The sequence below is a fragment of the Rhipicephalus microplus genome, chromosome 3 (genome assembly GCF_043290135.1).
Source record: "Rhipicephalus microplus isolate Deutch F79 chromosome 3, USDA_Rmic, whole genome shotgun sequence".
NCBI classification, from domain to species: Eukaryota; Metazoa; Arthropoda; class Arachnida; order Ixodida; family Ixodidae; genus Rhipicephalus; species Rhipicephalus microplus.
The window spans coordinates 2002124-2023929 of NC_134702.1; the positions used below are offsets into that span (position 1 = coordinate 2002124).

At 44.0% G+C, this 21806-nt stretch overlaps 1 protein-coding gene across 2 annotated transcripts in view; it reads left to right on the plus strand.

The window, feature by feature from the left end:
• Positions 1-21806, plus strand: part of Der-2 (Derlin 2) — a 126749-nt gene that overhangs the window by 78441 nt on the left and 26502 nt on the right. For both annotated transcript variants that reach the window (XM_037433925.2, XM_037433924.2), the window contains 2 exons: positions 10278-10473; positions 16474-16564. In XM_037433925.2, the coding sequence (XP_037289822.1) occupies positions 10278-10473; positions 16474-16564 (287 nt within the window). The remainder of the gene's footprint in view (positions 1-10277; positions 10474-16473; positions 16565-21806) is intronic.

Consider the following 21806-nt stretch of genomic DNA (forward strand, 5'->3'; position numbering starts at 1 on the left):
TGGCTTCCCCTTTACCTTTTCTTTCCCACCATAGTCGTCGCTTTTTCCTTTCATTTTTGCTGCCACTAGCTGCAACCACGACCACATGACACAGACAGTGAGGCTTCACTCCTATGTTTGCGCCTTCGGCAATCGCGCTTTGCACGCCCCAGTTGAAGGAGAGCGCTAAAAAAGCTGCTGGCTTGGTCACTTAGGTGTAGTGATTGCGAGCTCTTTTGAGAGCGTTTAGCCTGATTCTGGAGATAACACTTCCTAACATCGAAGGCAGTTACACGAAGACGACGAGATAGGTATCTTCAAAGAGCAGAGAGAACCGTGGCTCACTCGCTACCGGTTTGGCTTGCTTTGACAGATCTGTGGCACCGTGGTGGCGGCGATTCGGAAAGAAGGCTGGATCAGAGAACCTTCTTGTTTTAAAGCGTAAAACTCACTGTATGCTGGGGACACATTCCTGCCGAGGAGCTGACACAGCAGCTTTAATTTATGTTATGCTGCCCAGCCTGGTGTGTTACTCCTAGAAGCAGCTAGAGCGTGTTTTCAATTTTATCGCATTGTGCAATAAATCAAGTTTGAAAAAGACTTGATATATTTACTCAACAGCTCCAGTTTGTATGCAACTTATGTAGACTTGAACTATAAATTTTTGCCATTCTATTTATTTATAGGGGTATTATATTTTGTAGTCGGTCTTTGAAATGTGAAAATAAGACTGCACAATTAGAACTGAGTCTTTGTGAGACAGCCAGCTATAACTTCAGTAATAGTGTACATTACCTTGCACGCAATTATTTTATAAAAAATGTTATGGGCGTAATTAACCAAAAGTATACACAGAACCACTGAAAGTCATTGCCCTAAAAGAAGTTCTCGATACACTCAAGAAGATATCTTGTTTGCGGCCGTTGTTTTCATAGTTGCCGAAAATTGGACAGTGCTTCGTTTTCGCTCAAGGCATGACTGGCTGATACGGGCCCGGCCCGAACCTTTCGGGGCCGGGTACGGGTCATATTTAAAAACACCGAGCTCGGCTCGGGCTGCCCGGCGCATGGAATATTCAGGCCGGGTCGGGCCCAAGCCGGAAACTTCGGCCTGTGCAGAACTTTAGATGCAAATCACTTCATAGGTCACTTTCACCACAGTTCTTCAGAATCATGCAGAAAAGCATACAATATAGAATGGGTTACTAGCTGTCATGGGTCACAACTCATCTCGTTTAATAATTTAATAACTCATCTCATTTAATAATGAGTAGGCATGATCGTCAACATCTATTAAGTTTACTGGTAATCTTTCAGAGCTGTTCATGTTGTTGCTGCAGCCCTGAGAAACAATACATAAAAATGTATGCCAGCTCATTTTCGTTGACTATTAGTTTTTCTTGTTTTCTGGTCATAAGAATTTAGGGTAATATGAATGTATCACTGGGTAATTACTGTATTTATATATATATATTCTGAGATGAAGTTCAGGCCTGAACACTCTTTTTTATTCACTTCAGCCAGAGCCCTCTCCACTCAAACCCAAGTGGTGATGACGAATATTTACAGCAGAGAAGATAAAAAGTATGGAAAGTGCTCACACTAATTTCCCTGCGAAACAAAGTGGCCAGCCTGACCGCAACTTAGACTGGGAAGAGGCATCGAATGAAGGGCTTTAGATGCGAAACGTGGACGAACTCTGATCCACGGCAGTGATGATGGTCGGGAGAAACGTTAACGGGAGGGATATGATAGTTAACAGGGGATGTTTGTTAAGAGTCTTGTGGCGTCCAAGGAATTGGGACTGGAACTTTTCTCACAATTCAAGAAGCATGAGTTGACATCCAAAGGAGCACTTTGTCGCCAGAACGGAAAGAGAGTTCAATGATGAGAGATGCCGTACCGCTGCTTGACTGGCTTCATTACTAAGCTGAGCAAGTTGCCGAAATTTTTGAAGTCTTGAAAAGGACTGTTCAAGTGTTTGCATAGGATATATCTGTCAAAATGCGCAAGAAGGAAACATCGATCATGAATGTCGCCGAAAGGCCGTAAACAAAGAAGAAGGGTGAATACCCAGTATTATGTTGGACGCCGGTCGTATAAGCAAATGTCACAAACGATGAGATTTTGTCCCACTTGTCTTGAGTTGGCCAAATATACATGGGTGTCACTTCACTTAGTGTGCAGCTGAATTGCTCTGTGATGTCATGGGTCTGAAGATTGTGTGATGATGGTGTCTTGAGAACTGTGCCGCAACTTGAAGCATTTTTTCAATGACTGTGGATTGGAAAGCCTTGCTGCGATCATTTAAGAGGATGGGGGGCACGCTGTGACACAATACATGGACTTCGAGAAAGAAGGTGCGTAGAAGAAAGCTGGAGCGTGGAAGGACGGTCTCTGTGTATGGCGTGAGGTGGTCAACCGCTCTCACGATCCATATATAACCTGCAGCTGTTATGGGAGGAGGTCTGACTAGGTCTATTACAACAATGGCAAAAAGTTTCTCGAGACATGGGATTATGTTCAACAAGCCAGCAAGAGGTGAAGTCAATTGCTTGCACCATGGGCATAATGCACAAGAAGAGACGTATATTGCAACATAGGTGAGGTGGAGAGGCCAGACCAGAAGTGGCCCCTAATGCAGCTGTATGTTTTGTGAAATCCTAAGTGGCCAGCTGATAGGTCGTCATGAAAGGGTTCAAGGACCTGTGCAAGAAGTGAATGTGAAGGAACAAGAACACATTGGTGTCCATCGTCATTGTAAACGTATTGGTGTAGCATGTTACTTCCAATCTTGAATGGCCTGAGCCGGAGGCGAAACCTAGCATTAGGTGGTGTAGACTTTCGGCAGAGGCATTGAGCAATGCAATTGCAGTATGGATCTTGCTACTCACAGGAGGCCAACAGAGGGAGCGATTGGAAGACTGGGCCAGCAACCGCAAGTTTCTATAATATTGGTGGACGCAGTGCCTCATCATCATCTGATGAGCCATGAAGAGGAGAGGTGTGCTCGGAGGAGTAGAAGGTAGTGGGAGATGGCAACGAGAAAGGACATCGGGTACTTGTCGTTTCTTCCCAGATTTGTAGACGTCAAATGTGTTATTCTTGTACTGAAGCATCCAGCGGCTGAGGCATGTGAACAAATGCTTTAGTGATGACAACCAGCCCAAATGCATGGTGGTCTGTTAATATTGTGAAATGGCGTCTGTAAAGATATAGGTAAAATTTTGGTAAGGCCCAAAGTACAGCCAGCCATTCCTGTTCTGTGATAGAGTAGTTTCATTTCGGATTCGTGAGTGCGTGGCTGGCATAGGCAACGACTCTTTCTCGACCAGTTGCATCACGCTGTACAAGGACAGTGCCAATCCCGTGGCCGCCAGTGTCAGTTTGCAGACAGGTGAAGGCATGCTCGTCAAAGTGACAGACGACTGGGTCAGATGTCAGCACGGTCACGAAGGTGTCAAAAGGGATTTCACAATCGTTTGTCCAAGCGAAGGCTGTTCCAGACGTCAGCAGCTTGTGTAGTAGGAACTCGATGGAGGCGAATTCGTGAATGAAGCGGCAAAAATAAGACGTAAGTTCCAGAAAACTCTGTAATCGCTTTTGATTTTCAGTCCGAGGGTAACTTGTCACAGCAGCCACTTAGTCGGGATCTGGTTGAACACCATTTTTACCAACTAGGTGGCCCAGCAATTTCTAGTGAAATGACATTTCTCTGTATTGAGTTGCTGCCCAGCATAAAAAGTGCACGTCAAAACTTCTTGTAGCCACTTAAGATCCTGAAGGCAATAAGTGAAAGAAAAAGTCACAATGTCATTGAGATAATATAAACAGGTTTTCCACTTGAGGCCACAATGGAGGCGGAAATGTTGTAGGCCCGTGTGCTCAGATTTGGGTGCAAGTTAAAGAACCCCAGGTGGTCGAAATTTCCGGAGCCCTCCACTACGGCGTCTCTCATAGTCATATAGTGGTTTTAGGACATTAAACCCCACATATCAATCAATCAATCCATTTAAGGCCACGAAGAATTGTTTATTGTATGCTCAAACGTTGCTGGAGCATTGCACAAACCAAAGGGCAATACATTGAACTCATGGAGGCCTTCGGGTGTTGAAAAGGCTGTCTTGTCTTTGTTCATTTCGTGCATAGGTATTTCCCAATACCGTAAGCGGAGATCAAGGCTTCAGAAAAGGGGGGAGTCAAAGGCATCGTCAATTCGTAGTATCAGATATACATCTTTGCACATCCTCTTATTTATTGCTTGATAATCAATGCAAAATCATACCGAGCCATGCTTCTTTTGGACCAGCACAACAGGCAATGACTAAAAACTTCATGATGGCCATGTGACGTCACATTTCAGCGTGTTAGTGATGTTGTCCTTGGCGACCTTGCATTCTGCGGCAGACACACGGCATGGTCAGCGGTGTAGGATGGAGTTGCCCTTGGTTTCTATACTGTCCACTGCAATAGATGTGCACTCGACAAGCTTGGAGTGGACATCACAAGAATTGCTGTGTTTTCGAAGTAGTGCCAAGAGATTCAGTATTGATGGTAGCAGTTATATCTGTAGTTGTCGCATGGTCGTCGTCAGCAGTAGGTGACAAAGGTGCATCGGTATGAAGGAGCATTAGGGCAGGAGGTTCGGTGTCAGCAAAGTATGTCAGCCAGGTACCTTGGGGCAAAACAAGTGACGATGTAGGATTACATGCAGTGACCGACGCTCTACTGTCATAAAACCTGACCAAGCTAGGCCAAATAATGATTCAATCGGATATCCAATGATTGCATGGAGCAATAAACACATCACCATTGATTATGGCTATGCTATTATAAACCTGACCAAGCTAGGTGCAATAGTGATCCAATTGGATATCCAGTGATTGCATGGAGCAAGAAACACAGCACCATTGATTATGGTATTGGACGTCAACGTCAGAACATTATCAGGTAAAATGGGACCATTGGCTGCCATGGTGGAATTCACTTGGTAAGTATCGTCATCAGATGAAAATTTCATGTTCGTCACATAAATGACTTGCTGATAGCAAGATATCATGGCTTACGCTTAAGAAAGGAAGTCCCATTTACAAGTAATTGCGTGGGTACACGATGTCAGCACGACAAACTGAATGTGATGAAGTATGTCATTGATAAAAAAAAAAAAAAACTTGCTGTACATACACCAAAGGGCTAAACAACAACTGCAACCGGCACACTGTAGAGGAGCTCCAGTATGTGGCATTTTCACTTTGTGCAAACAAGAACACAGTGCAGTACTAATTATGGAAAGCACAGCGCCCGTGTTCACCAATGTTTCATTCAGTGCACCTTCAATAGATATGACTGGCAGAGCAAGGCCATGGCCTCCAAGGGACGCTCATCGGCATACCGTCTAAACGCGGTCCGCGCCATGCTGAACGCAGGAGGTGTCTACGCACGCTGCAAGAAACATGCATCAGTGTCGCTGGGACACAGAGCCGTGTTTAAGGAGATGCGCGTGCATGGACGAAGGGCATAAAAAGTGTGTTGTGTGTTCGGTCAGTGCTCTCTTTCTGTGGCCTTTGTTATGGCCGGTCTTGTCAGGTGTAAAGGCACCTCTTGATGCCTAGTGTTTTTCACATCTGTAAATACGTAAATAAATCGTTGTTCTTCTACGTAAGAAGCTTCGCAAACCTGTCTTCTTGCCCGGCGCCTGGGTTGCCGCCTGTGCATCTCTCCTCTGTCACATCGCATAATACATTTGAGGGCCGCTGCTGGGGAGTTTGGCTTAGCCCAAAATATATGCAGTAAAATTACAAGCATGACCCTCCCCCCTCTTGCTACAAAGTTGAAGTTGCCGGAAAAGTTGGTGGGAGTGAGGGAAGGGCTATCTTGGAACGGCACCAAAAGTCAAGATGGCGACAAAATTTTCATGCCAGAAAAACAAACTGCAGTGTACATAGATTAAAATTTTGTTTAGGCTCAGACTTTGTTGTAGTTTTTAATCAAAACCATCTAAAGAGTCCTCTGAGTCAGTTGCAAAAAACTGGCACGCCGTGGTTTTCTGGTACCACAGCTCCAGCATAAGCCAGTCCGCTGTGCAAGTCGCCGTTCTCTGAACCATCGAGCGTGTTACTAATGCTGCATTTCTTGGACTGTGCCATTGTTGCCTCAGGTACAGCGGCCCACGCCTCGGCAACAAAATCGAGCACATGTTGCCGCGACGGCTTCTTTAAGTTTTCTTTTGGTGTTCGTGCTTCTTCACGCTTAAACTCCTCCCACAAACGCCACAAGGTGGACGTGAATGGTTTAATTCAATACACGTCGGCAGGCTGCAGGATGCTCATGCATCCCGTAGGTACGTGAACCACGTCGGTGTTTTACTCCTTGAAGGCATTTGTGGTGGCTTGTGTCTTATGGATGGGCACCTGGCTTGGTCCAACAATAGTAAGCGTCACATGTCATCAACATTTAAGCCCCAGACTCCCAGCAGCCATTCTTGCATTTTCTCCAATGTCATGCAGTCCTTTTTCGTGGTGGGGAGACGAACATTTGCTACGAATGGGAAAAAAAAGTCAGTGTTGTGATAAAACAAGCTAGGTGACAGTGTGACCCTTCGCTTCTGTGAAAAAAAAAAAAAAAAAAGTTCTCACCTGGTATGTGAAGGCTCACAAAGGCCATGGGTGGAATTTTTCCGCTTGGCTCCTTGCAACAATGATGGCCAGGAGCTTGTGGCTGGCTGGTGGTGCAAGTAGCTAGGCAAGCCGTGAAGCCTTGCCAGAAACATCCAGTGTTTGCAATCTGTATGGTGCTTTCGCCAACCATGTTATTTGTCTTGTTGGTGGGGTTGTCTATTCGCACCATCGTCTGATCCATGTTAGACATGTTATATAATATGTGGCCGTTGCGCTGTCGCAGTGAGTTCGCAAAAGACTGAAAGGCACTTGGTGCTTCCGAAAGTTTCTTGGGCATCTTCTGGCTCACTTTCGTTGCACGGAGCATTGCAACGCCGAACCGCTGTTGCCAGCGATTCATGTGATCGCTCGAGGCTACGAAGTTCCCCAACTGCATGCTGTTGGCAATTTTAATGGCCTCTTCTGAAATAATCTGGTTGCTTGCAGCATGTCCTGCACTTCTTTCGCACTCAAGATACTCAAAGAGCGCATTGTCCACACGTTCGCTGAACACATCTGTGCCGTTTCTGAGGTTCCGTTCAAAGTTTTGCCTTCCCATAGGTAAGCTGCAGCAAATTATAGAAATTCTTCTCCCATTCCCGTATTCGCTTCGGGTCGAGTTCGAAATGTCGAAATGCCTGGTGCACGTATATTTTTTCTAAATGCCATCGAATAACCTAGATTTTCTTCGTTGCTGCGTAGGACTGCATAGCCATATCTGACCTCTCAACGCAAACACAAAGCAACTAATGTTGTTTGGGTATGCGCGGAGCAATCGGGCTGCAGTGCAAAGCAGGATTGGATTGAATTTATGGCAGCCAGCAGTACCACAGAATATATATATATATATATATATATATATATATATATATATATATATATATATATATATATATATATATATATATATATATATATATATATAATGAGATCTAACAGGCAGTAATGCCAAGGAATGTACAGGGGAAGTTATTAGAACCAATGGAATGTAAATAAGAAAGAAAAGTGGGTGAAAAAATAACCAGCCGCTCGCCGTGAGCCTGCTCACGGCTGGTTATTTTTTCACCCACTTTTTTTTCTTAATTACATTCCATTGGTTCTAATAACTTCCCCTGTACATTCCTTGGCATTACTGTCTGTTAGATCTCATTATTATTGTGTCAAAACACGGAAAAACGAGCCCTTAGGTATACACTTCTTTTCTTATATAATATATATATATGTGAGTGTGTGTAGAAAAATCCATGGAAACTTTTTTGTCAACTGGAGGTAGCAAGTTACTGTTGTTTGGGTGCCTTGTCAGAGAGCAGTGGAGGGAGGGTTGCGCTTTTCCAGAATGACGCCAATATCTGAAATTGGCAGTGAAGTGGGTTGGGGGGGGCACTTATACAAAGTGGTGGCGCCTGCTTGGAATTTTACGGTATATAAAAACGAGAAAGGAAAATAATTGAGACAGTTTTCTGATGCGCTGAATTGAACAAACGACTCCACAGCGCCCAATGTTAACCATTTGACCACCAAAATACATGTCCTCAAGCATGCTATTGGCAAGCTTGTTAGTGTATTTACTGCTAGTTCAGCAGTCTCGAGGCAATTTCAGTGTGTTCTCTGCATTACCAGCAAGAGGGCGTGAAAGGCGTGCTTGACACACCGCTCTATGCGAGTTGTGCACTCGTCAATGTCCACTTTCTGCGACTATGGGGCATATTCGAATGTGCTTGCGCACTTATTTTGCGATGATGGCAGTTTGTACATTGTGTGCTTTCATCAAAAAGGTTGTGTTGAAGTTACAGAGCTCACCGAAGCCACTTAACTCACTGCAGAGATCCCATATGCAAAAGGAGCATGCTGTTCAAACACAATCAGACCTGTGGCGCTTCTTAATTTGTGATCGTCATGTGTATACCTGAGCATACTTTTTGTGCATCCTTTGTGTTTAGGCAGCGGATTGAGCTGCCCCAGCGTTTGGTGTGTAGCGACACCATGGCCCCGAGCTAACGATGGGGGGGTTTCGACTCCCTCCCACGCCTAGCCGTGCATGGCTTTGCCGTGTCTGGGGAAAAGGGGATCTTGGGGGTTGAGCCGACGCGGGGAGATTGGATCTTTAAGGGCCCTTGGCAGACGTAACACACCCCTTTGGCCCCAGCTTCATGTAGACAGCGCCCGTGGGCTGACCCACTCAGGGGAAATCGGCAGTCCCTTTTTCCTGTCTCTCTCTCTCTCTCTACATCTTCGTCTTTATCTTTCACTTTTTGTCTGTCCTGTCTACTTCTCTCTTCTGTTTAGTTCCGGTTCATCCTGGTGGCAAGAGTTAACCTTGTGTGTTCACCCCACCTTGGGATGCATCATATCAGGTTATAGTGGCGGTGTACAGCTGGCGTATGCAATCAATTTCTTCATGGTTTGCAGCGTCCCTTTGTTGAGCTCGGTGGTGGATGGCTGCCACCGCCACTGAACACACTCCATATTTTATGGCCAAAATATTTCTATCTTCTATTGATTGCTCCCTGAAGAGGGCGTGCACCGAAGAAAGCTTTCAACAATTCTAACTAAACAAAAATAACTTTTCACGCTACCACGTTATCCACAGTGACACACCAGCAAAACCTGTCAGAAAACTTTCACCGTTCCAAGTTTCAAGGTGCCTAATAGGCACATTTGGAACAGGTTACAAAGCAACAAAATGGCCAGTGGTGACTTCCTCATTGAAGTCCGAGACAAGGAACAGTATGATAAACTATCCAGTTTGAAGACTTTTGGTGATGTGTGCTGTTTCGGCGCACCGTTCAATCAACACTGTTCGAGGAGTCGACCTAGTTCACTTGACAGATGCTGAACTTCTTGACGGCTGGAAAGATGATGATGTGATTAATGTACAGAGAATCAAGATGAAGCGAAATGACAAAGAGACTCCAACAAAACATATAATCATTACCTTTGGCTCCAGCACCCTTCCCGAAACACTTGCAACTAGGTACACAAAGCTTTGTGTTCGACCATACATACCTAACCCCTGACACTGCTTTGAATGTCAATAATAAAAGTGTTAAAAAGACCGAACAATGTTCAAAGTATATGTTTAATTCAAATAGCAAAGAAGTAATCATATTAGTTAACTTTATATCGCTAAAATTTTCACAAACTGACTCCAGCGGGGCATGCGCCCTTCTGAGCTGCTCAGTGTCGGTGCTCCCCTAAAGTGGGGCTGTGTCATTACTTGACTACATTTGATGTAGAGAAGAACCCGACGGAAGTTGATAAAGCGCAGTAGCGCACATGTTGCACAAGTGTATTTGCCTAGCAAGGTTATACTCATGCCCTATCTGGTTATGTCAAACATTATTGATGCTTTGGTAAAGGGAGTAGTGCGAACACAAGCTGCTAGATACAGTAGTGGAGCTGCCGCATAGGCTGGCACATTGCTGGATAATTGGATAACATGGCGATTTTTCTTTGCCACACCTGGCACAAGCACCATGTGTGCTTAGTTTACATTATCATTGTAACATTATCATGCACGTTAAGGAGCAGTTACCCATTCTGGTTTTGACAAAATGTTTACCTTAATGGGTTTTCATGCCAACAGATCGTGTTGTGCCTTCTAAATTTCCTTGGCAAGTGATTATCCTTAGTGGCTTGACAGGTGATCGGGATGTTTGTGAACCAGCTGTTCTTGGGGCATGCCTTCACCACCATGCTGGTGTATATTTGGAGCCGGAGGAACCCATACTTCCGGCTTAACTTTTTCGGGCTCATTAACTTCCAGGCACCGTACCTGCCATGGGTGCTGCTGGGATTCTCACTCATTCTGGGGAACTCTGTGATTGTGGACATTGTAGGTAAGTGTACACAACCCACATAGCAGATGCTGCAACATATTGTGGGCTCTGCTTACTCTATAGTTCATGCTGAAGGGCAGTGTTTATTTGGAACATTTTCAGCATGAAAATGGCTAATAGATATCCTATTAGAAATGTCAAACATAAGAATCATGTGGTTCTGTGCCTCTTAATGATGCATTTGTTCCTCAGCACCTCACATTTTTTTAATGATGATGGGGATGAAAATTGTCAGCCTGACTACACCCTCTGCAGTGCAAAGGCCTTGTCCATGTTTCTACAATGAACTTGATGCTATTCTTTCTGTGGCCGTATTAACCCTGCAAACTCAGCTGCCCGCCTATCTGCCTACCCTTCGTGAGCTTGTCTTCTCTTGAAGTGCACCGTATTAACACTGTCAATAAGTTGATAGAGAAATGCATATGAAGTAAGCAGTCTTTATGAATAGCCTTCAGTGATATGTGAACGTGTTTGAGTTGTTTGATGGCGATAAAAGGCAAAAAATTCCGCCATATCCACGAAGTGAATGATGATGAGTGGGCGAAGCTCCGGAGGTAAACCTGGTAAACCATGAATCCTCTGTACATTTTGCCCACTCGGTTTTATTACATCGCTCCCCCTAGCGTACGTCGCCGCACTAAATCGAACGATTGGCTTCAACCAATGACACGCGCCATATGTGACATCATTCCTATTTTATAAGATCTCGCGTCTTTCATCAACTACAAGTACCGCTTTCTAGTTTATAACATCTTGCATCTTTTCATCATCAGCTACAAGTACCACCATCTAGTAAACACTACAAGAACTAAACGAGAGGTGGCTACATACAGGAGACGGTACCGCCATCTAGTGAACACTGCAAGAACTAAACTAGAGGTGGCTACATACAGGGGACGGTACCGCCATCTAGTGAACACTGCAAGAACTAAACTAGAGGTGGCTACATACAGGCTACAGGGGACGCACAGCCCACGCCCTAAGGAGCTTCGCCCCTAAAATGTTTTTGGATTCGACATCAACTATAGTTCAGATGAGCGTGCTCCGTTTTGTGTGGAGCACATCAACAGATTACACCTCCATCACTGCACTCACCCTGCGTTCTGACCATGAGCTCCTGGACTATGATGTTGAATAGACAAACGTTTAGACAAAGCAAACTCTTGAGAGTAATTGGTTCCAGTGAATGGTGGGGAGCTTATATTGGTATGCTGTTCTTTATTATTGTAGACCTGAGGCATAAATTTCAAATGATTTTTTAGGACAAATAGATTGTTTAAGTGAGGACATCAAAGTGATTTAATATAGAAGTGAACTGCCTCAAGTGCACAGCAGGATGTCTCAATTGATTACAGTAACCCAACCTTGGGACATCTCTTTTTTGAGTAGAGGCCGGATTTTTAAGCATTAAAATACCATGTTTGAGGCACCAAAAGTTGGCAGGCAAAATTAAGTTTTATGTGCCCAAAATGGGTTGGCAAAACATTTTATGTCGCCAATGTCGTAAATGTACGCCCAATAGTTTTTTATGCAACTTCAAATATTTCATAACCAGCACGTGCAGAACCTGTGTCTACGACAGAAAAGCAAGAAAATTTGTTTATGATTGTGCAAAGGTGCTAATATTTGAACATAACTATGACATTGTCATTTTTCCCTCATGGTCCACAATACATAGTCTCCACTTTTATTCTGTGTGAGGTGAGTCAACTGTCCCTTGGGGAATCAACACACTCCAGGGTCCTTTTGTTTTAGGCATGGCTGAGAAGGACAGTGCAGGAGCAGATAGTCACACCGCTAAAATACCTGAAGGTAGTGATGCCTTGTATTGGCCCAGTTTAATTGTGTAGGGCCGGTTTTTCCCCTGTCAGCAAATACCTTCAAAAGTGAAAGGACATAAGAAAAGCGACATGGACGTCACATTTTTGACAGCAAGGCAGTTAGCAAAAGCAAAAGCGTAATCATTAACCTGCACGCGCTCTCTCCATTCTTTTTACAGTGAAGTTGTTTAAGGTATCAGCAAGTTGTGCTTGTGAATCACAGGAACGATGAAAGCATTTTGGCGTTTCACCGGTGCAAATGTCAAATAAAAATCAACACATGAAAAAGAGTATAATAGAAAGATTGAGAGAAAAATAGAATTAAAGGCCTGCGCCCCTTTGTGGGTCAGGGCTGGGCAGTATCGAAGATACATGTATCTGAGGTACTGTCTTAGATACTCTTTGCGGATCTTGTATCTGTATCACGATACATCTTGCAAGACAAATATCTGTGTCTGTATTTCCGTTACATTCAATAATGTATCGTGTATCTTGAGATACAATATACTGCAGTCGCATTGCAACACTAGCGAAACATTAATCGCTCATTGGCTCCATTCCTCAAGTTGGTTCTGGTGCCACTAAGCCACATTAATAAGACTAAGAACAGTGCCATATTTTTTATATATGCATCAGACTCCGTCAGTCAGGGCAGGCAATGAGGTGCGCGCGACCCTTTCGAGAAGCATAGCGACACGACAGAGCTCGCGCAGTCTCGACAGAAACTACGTTCGCGTGCTTGCCCATGTGTCTTTTGTTTTCTAGATCTCTTTTCTTTTTAGTTTTGTCAGAGCCATGACGCTTACCCTTAGCCACTTGCAAGCGCCGCACACCACAATGTGTGTGTTGATGGCTGCGCAAATTCTGATGCTGCTCTCAAGATGTACCATACAGGTGGCACTCCTAATTGCTAAGGTTTGATTAAGAGTGCTAATTAGTAGTTACCAGCATGCCACCTGTAGATGAGATGTGCAATATAAGTAGAACGTATTGCTATGGTTTAATTAGGAGTGCTAATTAGTTGGCATTATAATGCAACCTGTATTGTGCATCTCAACAGATTCACCACAAGTGCTTGAAACAGAACAGCTTTTCTATTTTAGTTATAAATGTTTCTCTTTTTTAGTCCTCCCCTTTTTTCAACTATTATTAATTGCCAGGGAATCTTGGCTATAGCTGGCAATAGCTACACTGCCACGCACTTTTATTTTTAAATTTTACTTTTAGTTTCGTGTGATCAAGTCTAAAACTTATGACCGCTTGATGCAAGCCACCTTCAATATTTCGTAAACTTCGAGATTGTTTCAGACTGTGCTGCTAAGATTACGCGCGTATCCGGCTATGGCGGCCATAAGTAGATGAAGTTGAAATGCTAGAGGAGCATGCACTTAGTTTTAATTGAATCTAAAGAACACCACGTGGTCAAAATTTCTGGAGCTCACCCCTTTTGCGATTGGCATCATATCATAGTTTGAAGACGTAAAAACTGAAAAATTATTGATCAGATTACGTGCAGTATGTGTACTCTTTTTAATTTGCGAGCTTACGCATGCACCAGCGATAACGCTCAAATGTGTGATCACTGCTGTATAAATACAAGACGCGTGCTGCCTATGATAAGATTACTGAAGGCCGACGGCTCTGATTGCCGCTGTCAGAGCACAGCGTGCTTTCCTTGTACTTTGATATGTGGGGTTTAACGTCCCGAAACCACCATTTGATTAGGATAGACACCAACTTGTACTTTGAATTCTATTGTATTGTTACAGGGTGGTAGCTATGAAGAAAGTGACCATTACTGTGGTAGAAATAAAACTAATTAGCTAACTTGTGCCTGTAAAAGTAAGTAATTCAAAGTACAAGTGTTACTTAGGTCTGAGGTGTTCCTGAGGTGCACATGTTCTCTGGCTCATGGCAATTGATTGCACGTTAGTGAGTATTTAGATAACGACTGGTTTACGCTGGCAGATAAAAAGAATAAGAAAAGTAAGAGCAGCTTTATGCACTCTATGTAAGCTTGCCTGTATACACAATGCTCCACAAAAATGTCGCTACCGGCGTTGTTGCTGCTGTATAGCGGTGATTTAGCATTGCTACACAATCTTTTGTAGAGAAGCTGAAACTGCACAGAGCTACTTGCGCCATCGTGCGAAGGCTTCTTATTGAAGCTTGTGTGAGATGACAATCCACTAGCTGGTCGGCAAACTCAGCAGCGACTCCCATCAATTACGGAAATAACAAGCAAGAGCCACTCTCAGCGAAGTGTTTACATATGTTTCCTGTGAAACAGCTGAATCAAACCCTGATACATTTTTCGGATATAAACTAAATTATTTTGTAATAAAACTTGTGAGGTACTAACAAAGATTTCACTAAAATGAAATTAGGCACATTTCAGAAGCTTTCAAGCCACCGTTTTTGTGCTTATGCGTTCATTACTATACTGGAGGGGTCAATAACAACAAATTTGCGAATGTATCAAAGCATCTTGAAGGGCCCGTAAACCACCCAGAGGTCGAAATTCAGTTGTGGGGAAATTCTGCACGAGTGTATAACAAACACGGAGCCATGAGAATTTTTCAAAACGGTGCTGTAACAGCGGAGTTAGCCGTGTTTGATTATCGAAACCATGATGACCACACTTTTCGTTCTTTCCTGCGCTTCCCTCCGCTAGTATCATGGCCCACGCGCTTTGCCCTCTCACCGAGCACACCTCCCAATCTCGCGTGGCATACGTCATCGCTGAAGCGCTCATTCAAACACCGTCTACATCCGGTTGCTTCGTCACCAACCGTCGACTCCATCGGTTGCTTGTTGGCGAACCGTGGCTGCTGTAATTGTGCCGGTATGGAACTTGCGTTGCACACATGCCTTCAAAGGATCGGCAACGCGATGGATCCGTATGGCGACACGCCGTGCCCCGCACGTGTTACACGAACGCAGGCATCACTACGAACAACAACTAGCAGCGGGGACAACTGCTTGCAGACTGACAGGAAGTCGTAGGCTCTTGCTCGACAGCATATTTGGCATATTTGGCTCGGTGCGCCAGAGATGTGGCACGGCGTGTCACGTGGAAGCCCGAAAGGCCCAGAAAGGAGGAATGATAGTTTCTTGGAAATTGTGGCGCGACCGCGGCTTGTAACGCTACCACGTGCAGAATCGTTGATCGCGACAGTATTCTGCACACGATGCGCATGTTTGCTTGAAATGCTTGAAAAAATATTGGAGGTGGCTTACAGGCTCTTTAAGATGCTATTGGCAAGTATCGTATTGGATAAAATTTTTGCGGCAGTATCTTGTATTAGTATCACCAATACTTTTTGTCTGAGTATCTTATATCGTATGGCGATACAATTTCACAGTATCTTTGCCCAACCCTGTTGAGGGGTCTGAGCATGTCTTTACATTTTCATTGTTTCATGGCGGTAAATTTTCAGTTGATGACTAGTGTCCATCCTGTTTGTATTTTATGTGTTTGCTTCGGTGTGCTTGCTAAGATGCACATGTTTTATGCCAGCCCAAATGTCTGCGTTCAATGGAGCAGAATAGTACTTCTCTCTCACACACTCTATCCATTGATCTGACAGGCGTGCTTTCCTTGCAACCGCTAAATGAAACTGGTGGGCGTACTTATACAAGGACAATAAAGACAAACACAGAGTGCTTCTGTGTTCATTTTTGTTATCTTGATCTGCTTACCTGTTTCAATATGTCATCGTACCTAGTAGCTCCATTTTAGACCTTATCTTCTGCCAAGTGACACCCACACCAGCAATTCGAAGAGAAATGTGGGCTGAGCAGTGTTGCCGATGTGCAGGATACTGCAGCGGTGTGGTAGTTGCTGCAATTGCTTGACAGAGTTTGTGTAACTATGTTCAACCATGGCATTTCTTTTGCACTGGGCTGCACATACTTATGAAACATCATAGAGCTCTGGGGAGTGTTGGCCAGTGTAAAGTGAAATACACTTGAAGAAATTACCTTTGGTGATAGCTGGCCCTTGGGGGTCATGCGAGGCTTTGCAGCAGCAAATTGTCTACCAATGCGTTTCAAAAGTTGTCTCTTCGTTGGGGTATTCATACTTTGCTGTATCTACAGCTTGCTCGGCTAGCATGTGCATGTTGGTTTAACCTGTGAGAGACATGGTGGGATAATACCGACTGTTTGTTTGTTGCAGGTGTCATTGTTGGTCATATTTATTACTTCCTTGAGGACGTCTTCCCAAACCAAAGAGGTGGATTCCGCTTGCTGGCTACACCGAGATTTATGTGAGTCGGTGAATCATGTGATCAATGAGAAAATAGAGGAAATAGAAACGTAAGCACACCATAATAGCAGGCTAAAGAAGGGCGATAAACAGCTAATGTTCAGTATAGATTGCATCAGGTAACATAATTGCGATGAGACATGGGAGCAGTCAACTAGCGTGCACTTCACGAAACCACTCCAAACCATGGGCTTCTGGTTGTTCGCCGCAACATCTCTGCCGAAAAAATTAGCGGACTCTTGCCGAGAACATTTCAGTGGTGAATTCATGACTTCACCTTGCGCTTCTTATGGCCGTGGGTGCCGCAACTCGCAGTGAAGCAGTCGGACTGGTTCTCGCCACGGCCCAGGAAGTGCACTACCACGTATGGCTCACACAAGGAAAGTTCGACTGTGGTTCACTTCACCTCACACGATGAAACCAGTATCATAAGCCTAGAATAACATAGTATGATATTCAGTAAAATATGCAAATGTAAAAGCACACGAGAAATTGAGAAATGGGTAAGCTGCATGAAAATTTGACAAATGTGTGACAACTAGGCGAAAAGGGAAAAACAAATAAGTCAGGACAGATGGTGTCGGACACGGCAGCCATTGTGATGCAGTACACCGGAGGAAAGAGGGTTGAGAACATTTTGTCAGGTCAGTTTCAAGACAATGGGGTGCATGTATCCCCACAACACGGCCACTCTGCGGTAAGTCATTTCAGGTGTTTTCTGGGCCTCTCGTTCAGAAGAAATAAATAAAAAGGACCCATGTTCGATTCGCTCTCAAAGCATTACGTGCACATCTGTTGAAACCGCATTTATTATTGTGCTTTGCTGTCATGAATAATAATAATAATAATAATAATTATTATAATAAGTACACTGGTTCTAAAATTATCTGAGAAGCGCTGAATGAAAGAGGTGTGTACTACTATGAGAAAGCAAAATTATTTGACACTTCACTGATCTGTGTAGTTTATGAGCATACGTGTCTGCACTCAGTGTCTTGAAAGATGTATTGGACATAGTGCTGTAAATATGTCAGGTTCGGTTCATGCCTCAGAGTCAGAAAAATGTCTCATGCTTAAAGCATACGAGAATACTTGGGTGAGTCTTGGTGCTGGACATATGAGTGAACCTGATTGCAACCAGGGACAAGAAAAGCATACTGCAGGAATTGCCACTTTTTGGGACTGTTCAGCTTATCGTTGACAAAAAAGCTGTACGATGTAACATGCAGAAAGACACTCAGGGGTGCAACAGCTGCGCCAATTGCACCAATTTGATACAATTCCTCTTTGTTGTGCCACATTGTAGCGAAATCTCTGTCCAGTTTGAAAATTATCTAACATGCATTAATTTTAGCAGGAAATGGAGGCCACATTGGCCAGCTGCACTTGGTGTCATCATTAAAACCGAGCGGCAGACCTTAACCCTAAAGGGGCCTTGAAACACTTTTTTCATGTAACCACGGAATGAATTCACTGGAAGAGCTTATTGCCTCATGAATTTAACGCCGCAAAAATTTCAAGAATCCGTTCAGTGCGAGTGGAGTTACAAAGACTTGTCGCATGATGCGATTGCATTCTCTCTTCTCTCGCCCCGACAAAAGCGCTAGAAGCTGAGCAGGGAGGGATGGCAGGGGGCAAAGAAAAATGTCACCTGTGTCTCGTGGCCTTGAGCTGTTTTTTCTTTAGTTTTTTTTTCTTCAAATGTGTGGCTTTTTCAGTCGGATCGCGTGCGTGGGAACAAGTTCCGGTCTTTTACAGTGATCTCTGTAACGACTGAGCGCGCCATGTTCAATTGAGCCAGTGGCGGATAGAAAGGCTTTTTACGAGTGATTATTGAGCGTCTTCCGTGATTTGTTGGGAGAAGAGAAAGCAATTTTCAGCTGACTTTTATAATTTATTGTGAACTCCAGGCCGCGTGCTGCACTATAATATTTGGCCTGGGTGTTGTCGAGAGCCTCTACTACCGATCGGCAGCATTTTTTGACCATGCTCAAAAAGTGTTGCAGGGCCCCTTGAAACACGGTGTAGGTTATATACTTGTTAGGCGAGGACACTCACAAGTCGCAATCTACCAGATAAAATATAAGATAAAGTAACAACGCCATGTATCCATCGATCCGTAAACCCCCCGATGCGCCCTTCGGTCGGTGGACCATAGCGGATACTTATCAACGGGTCGATTAAACATCAATTAAAAAAAAAGCATTGCCGCAGCTACCAACGATTCACAAGTAATATGAATTTCCCAGCCAACAAATGTGGGTACAGCATGTTAAGAACTTGAATGTAAACATTCGACAGATGTCTCTTGTTGGGTATGAAAACTGGGAGATGATTTAAACTCCGGGAAATGTCGAGCTTTTCAAAAACTTTTAGTTGGAGTTTAAATCATTTCCCATGTTACGAATATATGCCGCCTTTCTCGCTCGCCAACTAGGTTGACATTTTGGGAACGCCGTCAATGCCAGCCACCACATTTTTTGCCATAGCATACCTGCCTACTCTTCTGATATTCCCGTAAAATGTACGAACTTCGATTGCGCTTACGATTTTACGAATCTTACCTGATATTTTACAAGAAATATTTCATTTCCAATAAAAAAAGTAAAATAGCTTCGCCTCTGCAATCGGCTATGGTGCATTGCCATAGCTAGTTGCAGAGGCCACAAAAACGATTTTCTGCTAGTATATTCTGCCACCAGGAGAGAACAATAGGTATTGGTGTGATCATTGCATACCTGCCAAGTCTCCCACATTGTCTGGGAGACTTGGATTTCGACGGTTTCTTCCATTTGTATGGTTGTTATGAAAATCTTCCGAAAATCTAAATTTGTGTGCGAGATGTGGCCGCATTGATAAAAGAACAGGTCACTCAGTTGCAGGCTTCTTGGGAGCCCACCGCATTTTGTTATAAAGGAATTTAAGAGGCGTGCATCTAAAGGTAGAGTCTCAATGATGCGAAAGCACGGCAAGTACGAATTCATGAAATTCCCCGACCAAATTCATGTGCCCATTGGGCTGAGCTTCGAGTGTTCTGAACACTTTTTCTGATCGCGGCGTGTGATATGAACTTTAGTACCGAAACCGTTCAGCGAAGGCCGATCGAGAGCAGTGTGCTGAATTTTAGGAAGTACGCGTACGACCAGCGCATGCACTGCCTTCTACAGTGCGTGTGGTTATCATTGCCACAACTGCTGTGGACAAAACCGCGGTAGTTTGGCATGATCATGTATGGCAATGACGTTACTGACAGAACTAGAAAAGTATGCGCGCGGCCAACGCTCAACCAGTCAAAGCTACGCTGCTTTCCGCAAGCTCTGTTGTACTAAACCGCGGCAGTTGTGATCATAGATAGCATAAAACATATTAGTTTGGAAAGCACATGGATTCAAAACAAAACTACTGTTCAAAACAAAACCATGAAACTACGTGGCTGACACAGTTGTAGATTAAAGGCGGTAAAGATGTAAAAAGGCGAGAAGCATTTTGGCGTTCCTGTCCTAAGACTCTAGTAGCGAGCAAAGTCAAAGCTTTGACTCACGCCTTCGTGGCAGCCAGCTGCGCCATCCCTTCCGTTCATGTGTGAAGACGTATGCGAGTCGTTCTGACGGAAATCGTTTTTTTTTTCCTGCTAGTTGTTTTGATGATGCGAATTTCGGGAGCATTTGCACTTTCAGACTTTCGCCTTAGTGGGAAACCCTACCCTCGTGTGTTCGGCCACTCCAACCATTATGAGACCGCAACACCGATGTTTGTGCTTGCGTGTGTGACCCCCTCCCCCTCCCTTGTTTTTTGCAATATTTCTTTTTCCCTTTCAGTGGCGTAAATGGGGGAAATAATTCAGCGCATCGATTTGACTTATAGCGACAAAACATGATTATACTTGTCGCTAAAGGCAAATCGATCACACCTACAAATTAAAAACAAATCAGTAACCCCCTCCCTCTCCCTTTGCCCTCCTTCCCCGCTCAATGGTCTTACGAATTTCCCTGTTTGCTAGGTTGGCAGGTATGCCATACAGGGTTTGTAGCGGTCCTTGAAACCCTTGGATTTCAAAATAGCAGTTTCAAGGCCTCAAAAACCCTTAAATGTGTTAGAGGTCCTTAAAAGTCCTTGAATTTTGTCAAAGTTCCTTAAGCCATTATTTAGTGGATTTTTTTTTTTAGCTTGTGTGGCAACTATGTGCTCTCAAGCTAACAAGCCATGCAATCCATTTCTTTAGCCATAGCGCAGTGTTATATACAGTGTGCTCTTCTAGTACACTGTAGTTGTGGCAGTGCTTACGTGGTTACAGCAGCAGTGGAGCTAAGCCTGACTTTTTTGGAGAGACTGCAAATATGCACCGATATCCGCAGTCGCGTCGCTTATGGTGGAACTATGCTGGCAAGTGCAAATTTCAGCAGTCTTGGTCAGGCATTGCTGCTTATAGAGAGTGGATTGCACCGGATACGTTAAACCCTCATCAGGCAAAGTCTTCCCACATAGGAAGAGCTTCGACATGTCATCAATGGGGGAGTGTGCTCTTAAAAGTCACATGAAGAGTGAAACACATTGAGAACAAAAAAGCATTTACAGTTCATAGTAACTTGAGTGCGTTCATGGTGCTAATCATACAAATAAAATGAAGTACAAATTTTTGTACTGTAAAAAAGTATTGTCAGTTTCTGCATTTTCAAGTGTTATTTTAGGTCCTTGAAAAGTATTTGTTAGGTCCTTGAAAACCTTTGAATTTTGTATCACTTAAGTGCTATGAACCTTGTCCATAGCAATGACACCTAAATAATTTTTTTGGCAAGATTTGATCTTGCGCCGTTTCAGCGATAGATATCTGTTGCCATGCCAACGGACGGGTGCTGCTGTGTCTTTATGTGGTAGAACGTGCCTTGCAAGCAAGCCGAGAAGTTTGGCCCTGAACATAACGCCACCATCATGAAAAAAAAAAATATTGGGGGTTGGGGTGGAGGGAAGCGGTTCGAGAATTTCTTAGCCTTGTTATAACCCGCGTAGAACGCTGCTTAGGCAACGGTCGCCGCAGTACGCTGGTGTCCCATGGAGCAGTGCCTTGCGATTTGGATGGGGCTGTTAGCGCTAGTCACAGAACGCAACAAATTTCGTTAAATTACTCGTGCAAAATGCACTGGGTAATTGTGAGTACTAGTGTGATTGCTAGCATCTAAAACAGTTGCTGGCAATCAGGTGAATGATGCTTCTGCCCCAAGAAAAGTAAACCTTGTGTGCCAGTT